The sequence below is a fragment of the Apostichopus japonicus genome, chromosome 21 (genome assembly GCF_037975245.1).
Source record: "Apostichopus japonicus isolate 1M-3 chromosome 21, ASM3797524v1, whole genome shotgun sequence".
In the NCBI taxonomy this organism is placed as follows: domain Eukaryota; kingdom Metazoa; phylum Echinodermata; class Holothuroidea; order Aspidochirotida; family Stichopodidae; genus Apostichopus; species Apostichopus japonicus.
The window spans coordinates 11381405-11390996 of record NC_092581.1 but is presented as its reverse complement, the minus strand read 5'-3'; the positions used below and the strand labels follow the sequence as shown (position 1 = coordinate 11390996).

General features: G+C 36.4%; 1 protein-coding gene across 4 annotated transcripts in view; it reads right to left on the bottom strand.

The window, feature by feature from the left end:
* Positions 1-740: 740 nt before the first annotated feature.
* LOC139962555 (polycomb protein SCMH1-like) overlaps positions 741-9592 on the bottom strand; it is a 42379-nt gene continuing 33527 nt past the window's right edge. For all 4 annotated transcript variants that reach the window (XM_071962657.1, XM_071962658.1, XM_071962659.1 and 1 more), the window contains exon 12: positions 741-5023. In XM_071962657.1, coding sequence (XP_071818758.1) covers positions 4889-5023 — 135 coding nt within the window. In that variant the 3' untranslated portion in view covers positions 741-4888. The remainder of the gene's footprint in view (positions 5024-9592) is intronic.

The window sequence follows — 9592 nt, the reverse complement described above, 5'->3', positions numbered from 1 at the left end:
TTATATATCTCATGTACTTAATCATAACAAACCCATCGTCAAGGATTCTTGGAAGGTTAATTTTTCAAACTTTTTCCTAAAATTTGTCTCTTTCTGATGAACAAACTAAAGTATCTTCGATTTAATGTTTAATAAGTCTGGTCACATGTTCTTGTCACATGTCCTTCCTTGTCACTCGTCAATTCCTCGCCACCTAGCCTGCATCCCAAACTGACCTTTGACCATAAAAGACCTGAAATAATATGCCAGTGAAATTCCACTTTGTACCAACCTAACCCCTCATCCATATCTAGGACATATCTGAATGGTTTTGAACCTTACTAAGCTTTACTCACTTTGTAATGTCAAAGGCAAAGTTAACAGGGTATGAGACCCTCCAGGAATGAATTTTCATCATTGTCTACCAAACTTTAGGGGGCAATACTGAGAACAGTGAACAGTACATTCACAGAATAGCCTTGTCTAGTATATGGTCTTTAACCTGGTGAGCTTTCAATTATCACTCACAACATTTGTTTTCATGTCTACAAACTGAATAGAAAAAAAGTGATTATAAAAAAAAATCTTTTCTCTTCTTTAACTACCTTATTGACACTCGTTATGATATAGGCCAACATTTTGATATTGATTTATTAATACAAGGTCAAGAAAAGCATCAAATCTTCAAACCGAGATCTGTTTTATAGGTATCTTAATTATATGCTACCTTCAGTTCATGTTACTGAAAGATGGGATGAAAGTAAAAGGGTGGGGAGGGGAGGGGTGTTGGGGGGGTGAAGAGGAAGGTGTGGGGAAGGGTGTAATTTCAAAACCCCACCAGGAGTGAGAATGATGAATGCACTTTGGAAACAAGGGCTACATTGTTCTGCAATCTACTATTTTTCTGTAACACAGCCTTTTTAATTGTCAACAATTGGTTATGACAGTCTATAAACCCCATATAAGTGTTCACCCCTCCTTCCCACCCCCTCCGGTCCCCATTTTGTCAAAACAGCTTTGAGACCCATAGTTAATACACAAACCAGCCACCTTTGTCATTCACAGTATGTATGTCCCACTCTGCACTCACAAACAGACTCAGAGGAATACCTAAGAGCTCAAAAGCACTGACTGTAGATCAGATATGAATAACAGAGAAAAATACAGACACTGAGCTTACACGGTGACGGACGGACGTGACGCCCGGCACTTCACTAGTTTTATCTGTAAATACTATATTTTACCCATAGATCATTGATGTAATATCTGAACTATCAAAGATCTGCTCCACAAAATTTATGGTCGACACTAGTTTTTAATTCAACTTTGACTGATCTACCCTGCGGGCGGTGTGAACTTTGCACCTTTTTTTTTTTAATGTTTTGTTTGCTTACGTCATAGTGTAAATAAATAGATATAGCAGCAGAAGACTATAAATCTTGAAGTTAAGTATTATCTACCCCAGGGTTGTCCAACCTTTTGCAGAGGAGTGCCACATGGAATGATTATGATGAAGGACGGGGCCACATGAACCCTACGCTCGATCTTTTGCCCGAAGCCCAAGGCAACAAAATGTGAGCAATGTGCGCGGAGAGCACTGATTTATTTTCCTTCCTGACAAAACAGATGAATAAAGTACAGCCACCCCCCCCCACTCCTCCGCTGAGAGTGTCACACAAACTGACCTGTATGCAGTTTTTTGGACTCAGAAGTTTCGAATGATTGATTATATAGCTTCAAATTGTTATCAATAAATCTGCTCACTAAAATTTCACACCGTACAGCATCTCTGGCGGGCCGGACGCCACCCTGCCGGACTGTGGCCCGCGGGCCGTAGGTTGGACAACCCTGATCTACCCTGTACTGGTGTCACCTTCGGAAAACTCTTCTCACAAACAGAGAGAGAAGGTGGGTTTCTGACGTATCTTTGATACGTTTAGTGTATGAATAAAAAATATATAATGTCATAATTTAAAAGAAAAAAAGAAGGAAAACTGGTGATCAAAGTGAATTAAAGTTGATATTTTCCAGTTGTTTGATAGATTCCATTCACACACCTCAAAGAGTAATATCATCAGGTTTTGGTAAAGTAGCATTAAAGGTTGTCAGTATTTGGTTAAAAACTTTAGCAAGCTACAAAATCGCTAGATTTTTTTTCTCAAAAGTCTCCTCTCCTAGAGGTTCTGATCCACCGTATGACTCCCAGACATTGAGGACTTTTAAAATAGACGATTAAAATATCTCGAGTGTGGGTTAACTACTTTCTAGAGTGGCAGTAAAATCAAATCGAAATTGGAGCAAAGGAGATCATTTTCTGACTATCTAGCATATTTGGGGGCAATACTTGTGACCTTTGACCCCAACCTCATGAGCTACCCAATTACACATCCTTTATAGAATTGTTATACAGTATTTTCTTTTTTAAAGTAAAGCTGATGTGCAAAGATCGGCTGATGGGAAAAGATCTACAGACATACAAATATTTTCAATGTACTACAAACAGAATCATATAGCTTTGAACTTTGAGTTCTTAAATTATTGGACAATATTCCATATTTTTTATGTGACTCTAGTAGTATCTCTTGTGGATCTCTTTCACCTGGCATTGTCACCCGTTGCCATGGAGACCCATAGGTGAAAACAGAACATTATTTGACACCAGCAGAGGACGGTATGTGTCAGTGTGTTTTTAAAACTCTTAGAACTAATGCTATTAAACTTTGGTCTAGAAATGTTACAGAGGATAAGTTCAACATTGCCCAACATTGCCCTAGATGCCAACTGGGTTAGTAGAAACAAAACCTTGAACAATATTTACTGGCATAAAACAGCTCCCTTTGAAAATGTTGATCTCCTACTAATTGGCTACATTTCTTCATTTACAAAGCCAAAGAAATGGTCGATCAGACAATAGTTTCTAGAAACTTTGAAAATACTTATCGATGTAAAAATTAATATTGTTGTGATTCTTTATACAAAAAGTTTTATAATGTATTTTTCGTTACAAGAAATAAATATCGAACGTAATTATGAGGTCTCGCTGTAAATAATTGAAAAGTTTTCTTGTAAAAAGAAATTAAACAAACAAGTTTATCAACATAATTTGTTTCTTGCTAAATTTGAGTTAGTTCCATGCTAAAATATGGATTCAATCCATTGAATCTGCCTAATGTTTCTTACAGAACAGAAATTACAAATTTTCTGTAAAAGGGCAGAGAAGAGCCATTGGCTGGAGTAACTGACCGGACGTCACCGAATGGTCAAAAATTCTCACTGTCCAAGATAGAGCAACTTGCAGGATAGATTAGTATTAGTAAGGTGCTATCCGCCTGTTAGGGTCCGCATATCCGATAAGTATGTGGGCCGATTTTTCTCTCCGAGTGAAATTACACAAATCTTTCACAGACCGGTATTTTCCATTCACTCATTTTAGAGTGGGTTTATTTGGTGGTTTTGTTCTGTTTGTACCTAAAGGTAAGGCCTTATCAGTGGGTAAGCTAGGCCTGTATGTCTCGGGCCTAATTAAAAGTAATCAGTGCTGCATAATTTTACTGCTAATCATTTTTGTTTTTGAGTCAGAGTTTGGTACTACTTTATGAAGGTGTAAATTTCCCTACATTGAACATTGAGAGAGGCTGTCACAGTCACTGTATCTTTCAATACAAACAGTTCCAGCTTCAATCATAATATCAGACTTGATTTTCAAATTCTTCAAATCAGACAAGCTCTTCGCCTGTTGAATCTGAGAATGCAATATTCATCACTCTGCTAAAATGAAATTCGTTTTCATGATGGGTTCTCCTTGCTGGACTTAAAAAAGCTTTTTGAACTTTATACATAATGTAACGATTCACAATTCGCTATGTAATTAACAAGTTCATCCAAAGGTCCTCAAAATGTCTGTGAATCTCTGCAGGTTTCTGACTTGCAACCCTCTCCCATTCCCTCCCCCACCCCCCAACCCCCCTTCAAAGAATTGGTAAAATATAAAGATTGCTACCTACTAAAGGCTGGATAGTTCAATGGATACATCATGATACAACACCAATTTGAATCCCTCTCTAGCAAAAGAATTCTCTGATTTTTATAAATTGACATGTCTTATCAGTAATACAAAGTTATTCTGGTACTTTAAGGACTCACACTTCTCTGTAATATATATATACTTGTGACCATGTGACTCAAGGGCATTTACAATCTTTCCTCTCCCTCCCTCCCTCTCTCCCCCTCCCTCCTCCCCCATCTATGATGGGGGGGGTGAGGAATTATAAAGGAAAGTGTCAGATGACAATGACATTACTGTACATACAATAGCCATATCAGTTGTGTGGTTGCGGTCTATGTACAAATGACCTTTGACATTCATCAGAAAACTCCACTCATCTGAGTTGATGAATGTGAATGATTGTAACATAAATATGAGCCTTTAAATCTATCTAAACAGGTTTATCATTCACTCCACATGACCACTATGGAACCAATCAAAATAAATCTATCATCTTTTCTTCTTCTTCTTCCTCCTTCTTTAAGTAGTTTTTTTTTTTTTCCTGTTTTTTTTTCTTGACTTTTGGAAAGGTATTTTAGAGGCGTTTCCATACCACATTTTATTAAAATTTTGCAGTCAACTTTCGAAAAAAATCAATTCTTCATGCTAAGGCCGGTTACCCCCTAAGATATTGGCGAAAAACTGTCTACCGCTACAATGCGTGAGAAGGCAAAAGCATGTACGTAGTCTTGTATTTTAATGAAAAATAAATAAATAAACTTCCCACTTTTTCTTTTCTTTTTTTTGCTTTAGCATATCCTTTGATACAGACTAACAATGTTTTGGTATTTTTGTTATATCAGAATACAGTAAAAGATTTAAAATTTACATCCATTGGGTTTTTTTTCTTTCCTCCTGAGTCCTTTACTGGCTGTTAAGTCTTCGCTGTTTCAGCTTCTCGATCAAGCTGCAGAGTTTCAACGCTGGCCCGAGTTTCAAACCCATATATTTCATCATCATGTCGCTATTCAGTAACAGGAACGCTTTGCCATCAATTTCCTATCACAGAGAGAAGGAAAGAGACGGAAAATAAAAATCAATCAAAAATGAGGAAATGTTTGCAACTTGAACATTTCAAAATAAATACATTGTTTATTTTTTGTTCTTTAAAACCTTCAAGGCAATCAGGTGTGAGTTGTTCTAACAGTCCATTCTGCATCCATCCAAGTCTGGTAAAAATAAACAAATTTCTTTCCTTACCACATTTGATTGTAATAAGATAACTCTATTTGCTGTTTTCTTTATGAGCGTATGATTCATTTTACACAAACAGACTATACAGAAACAAATCAGTAGATAAATCGCTTTTTGTACAGAATTTGTCTGTAGAACCTAAAAATTGTTGAGCTATCGCTGTTCAGTAACAGGAACGCTTTGCCATCAATTTCCTATCACAGAGAGAAGGAAAGAGACAACAACAAAAAAATCAATAAAAATTAGGAAATGTTTGAAATTCGAAAATCTCAAAATAAATACACTGCTTATTTTTTGTTCTTTAAGACCTTCAAGGCAATCAGGTGTGAGTTGTTCTGAAAGTCCATTCTGCATCCATCCAAATCTGGTAAAAATATTTTTTTTTTATTTCATTACCACATTTGATTGTAATAAGATAACTCTATTTGCTGTTTTCTTTAAGAACGTAAGTTTCATCTTAAACAAACACACAGACTATACAGAAACAAAGACGTAGATACATTGTTTCTGCACAGAATTGTCCGCAGAAAAAATTGTGTGCTAAACTGAAGCACTACATTAGTACAGAAAGACTGGACCACAACGGCCTCTAGCTGTTACGTTGCATGACCAGATGTCTGACTATTCCTAGAAAATTTTGATGTTGGAAAGTTTTCTATCCCAAACACCTTACTCTTCCAGTCGCATTGATAAATAAATTTAAGTACTCTGAAGCCCAATGGCTGCAAACAACAATAAGTCAGCGAATAAATTTATCTGGTATGTTAACATTTATGCTATAGATGCAAACATGAGCAACCTGCTAAACTAATGCAACACTGTGTACTGTAGCAGTTTCTGTATGGGTGGAATCATAGCATTTTCAATATTTAACAAGAACCAAGATTTTAATTAACTTCCACTATTGCTACACGGAATATGAACGCAGTGTTCTTATGTACACCCAAACCTCAGCTTCAAAAAAAAAAGATTGTTAGCATAAACAGACTTTGCAGAAATCATTCATACCAATGATGCTAGGCTAGTACATTAGGAAATATACAAAAAATCACATCCGAACTTTGACCTCCTGTACCCTTTACTTATAAATGACAATAAACTAAGGGGTTGGGTGGTAACCCAATCTCCCACAATCTGAAATGCAACACTAAAAAAAATTGCAATATTCAGACAGACTTTCCTCAACCTTTACACAGATATACATATATTCGGAAAAAACAAATAAGCTTATCTTACATGCTTTATATATATCATATATAGCATATAATATGTTTATCATGTTTGTAGTACAGATGGCTGATAGTTTGATTCACCCTTAGCAGGACTAAGAATGCCGCATATCTTTGGGAAACATATTATTTATAAGCAATAATAATTCCAGACGTAAATCAAGCAACAAATCGTAATTCATCAAAACCTGGATAGGTTTTGATGAAATGTCAGAATTTATTTTCATCTACCCAGAAAGGATAAATTATCGGACCAAGAAAACACTAACGCAAACAAGGTACTCTAAATGATGCTAAAAGTAACCACATTTCATTGGACTTGGATTTTGTGGGAATAAAAGAGGAGCACCCTGTCAATGTTTTTTCCAGAATTCATAACCAAATGGTAGACATGATATCACCTCAGTAGTCAAACAAGTTTGACTGCACAGAGTGCCAAACAGTTATGATCAGAGAAAAATGGTATCATAGATGACAAATGATGGGACCAAAGCAATTATTTGACCAGTACAAAGGAGGATCCCCCCTCCAGAATTATGAACAGCAGGTTGAGGGGGAGAGGCGGGAGGGGCGGTGGGAGAGGATGGGGGCTTTTCTAATTATTTTCATATTTATGTAACCCTCTTGTTCTGCTTTAAAGGGTGATTCTGTAACTTCTGAGGACTAATTTCCTATTGTGTATATTTGATTTTGCTGCGGCAACTGATTCCTCCCCGTTTTCAAGTTACACACACCAGTGCCCCCCATCCCTTCCCACCTTCCCACAAGTATAAAAACAAAATGAGTAATTAGTGATTACTGTTGGTGGCAAATTGCCCAAGCACCATAAATGACACTATGGAAAAATCCAATTTGATACTATATATGCAAATGTACACTGCTGGTTACATTAAGCCAAGATATGGCTGTTATAAAAGTGTTGCAGGGCCCAGCTCAACTTGATAAACTTTTGTTCTGAGCAGCTTTTCCGAAAATGAAAAGAGTTAAGTTTGCTGCTATAGTATTAAATGTTTAAGACACATTGACTAGTAAACTAAAAACATACTTTGAGTGCCATTGGGAAACACTTGAGTGGCAACAACTACCCAAGCTGCTTTAAAAGAATGACCAAACCTTCAAATGGCTTGCCTCCTGCGAACGCAAAATCTTTTTTAGGGGAACAAACGCCAAGTACACACTTACAACTAGGCATAGATGCAAAGCATTACAAACACTGTTTGGAATGAATTCATATCTTTCTTTCTATTAAAAAAAAAGCAACTTCTCAAATGAACCAGTTTTTTCCAATCCTTTGTACAGATGATTGAATTTGTTTGAAAACACAAAAATTATAACAATCAACCCAAACTACAGAGTTGACAACACTCCCATTACAGAGATTTTCATGCTGAAAATAGTCAATCATGCGTTTCCAAATTTCCTGTGATTTGATTGGCCTACTTACCATTGTCTGCAAATATTCTTGTATCTATAGTGCTCAATGAACACAAAGTATGTTGTTTAAATGCAACTACTTGTAACGTTACTGTCCCTTGTGTAGAGATAGCAAAGTTTGTGCTATACAGTAGGTTGTCATATAGGTGCACGCAAATATCATAACGTTAAGTCTTGTTGCCACATATTTCGACAAGAAGCCCTAATGGTGGGAAATTGTAGTTGAATTGTTTCTAAGAATATCATGTATTTGAACCATTGTTTTGATCACAAAATGTTACTAGTTGAGACAATTTATGAATTGTGGGGGAGGCTAACATCTTTGATACTGAAAAGGATTTTTTATCTCACAGTACGTTTGTTCTCTCCGCATTGAGAGTTGCTAAAGTAAAATGTGCATTCACAATTTGTTCATCGCAAACTTGCAATTTTTCGCGGTCCCTTTGACCACATGCTTTAGTTAAATTTTTTGAGAGTGTAAACTGTATATACTTCATACTACGTCAAAAGTAGCCATTGACGCTTGGGTTTTTAATCGACATTGCGCAAAAAGTTGTTTACATACTGTAATGGCAAAGGGGTCGGAACTGGCTGGGGTTGGGCCAATTGCCTATATAGTGGTTGAGGAAAAAGGAAAAATTTGAAAAAAACTTAAGAATAAAATTGCATTGGGTAACTGTTTATGGTAACTTACGACAGGGTGAGCATACTAGGCCATTTAGGGGCGTGTTCTTGTGTCGTCGAGATCTATACGTTATATTTTCTACATCATTTAAGGGCCTCAATTAAATCAGTCAAAAAGTGAGGTATTTTGATTCTTACTTTTTCTCTCAAGGCACTCATGTTACTTTACATTGGTTTCCGACATTCACAGCGTATTCATAGCCCATAACATATTCCTAGAAGCTATGTAAGGGAGTTGTATACCTTGTACAGAAGTGTGCACTGCATGATGCCTAGGCCAGCATATATGGTAACTAGTCTATGGCAAAATTTCCTGCTTCAGAATTTGACAGTAATTTTGATGTTGTACAAACTATTAACAGCTTCCATGTTTGATGGGTTTTTTTTCGTGCACATTATACAGTAGACCTATTAACTATAGGCTTCCGTTGCACACAAACCAATGGTTTGTCAGGAGTCATTTTAACTAAGAACTCTGCGTTCCTGTAGAGGTACAGTATTTTCAAGTGCATGTTTTCATGGAGGACTGTAGGGACGCAACTTTTTTTGAGCCGACGCAAAACATTTTTAACAAGTTGCGTCCCGTGGACGCAACTTTTAAAATCCTGGTTACAGTATTGCTTTAAAGACGAAAAGGTAAGCTCAAACTGAAGCCATTCAAATCTTGTGAGCTGTTATCAGTAAGTTTCATCTTGAATAAACTGATATGAAAATATCTCATAAACTTTATCAAAAATCTGATTATAATGTGGGCCAATTGTTTACTTTTGATAATGCTATCTAGAATAATCACATAAACTGAATCATATCTACTTAGCATTCTATAAATTTGGCACGAATGGAGATGCATGGGTTGCCCACAATATACTGTATATGCCTATATTAAAAAGAAGGTTGATTCTAACAGAAGGTTGCTTTGAATTTTCTGCAATAAACCATTCTTCCACTTGATACTGTATTAAGAAAGAGCTGTGAGATATTTCTTATTGCCCAAAGAAAGGTAGCTAGCTGAAAGTGGTCCTATCTT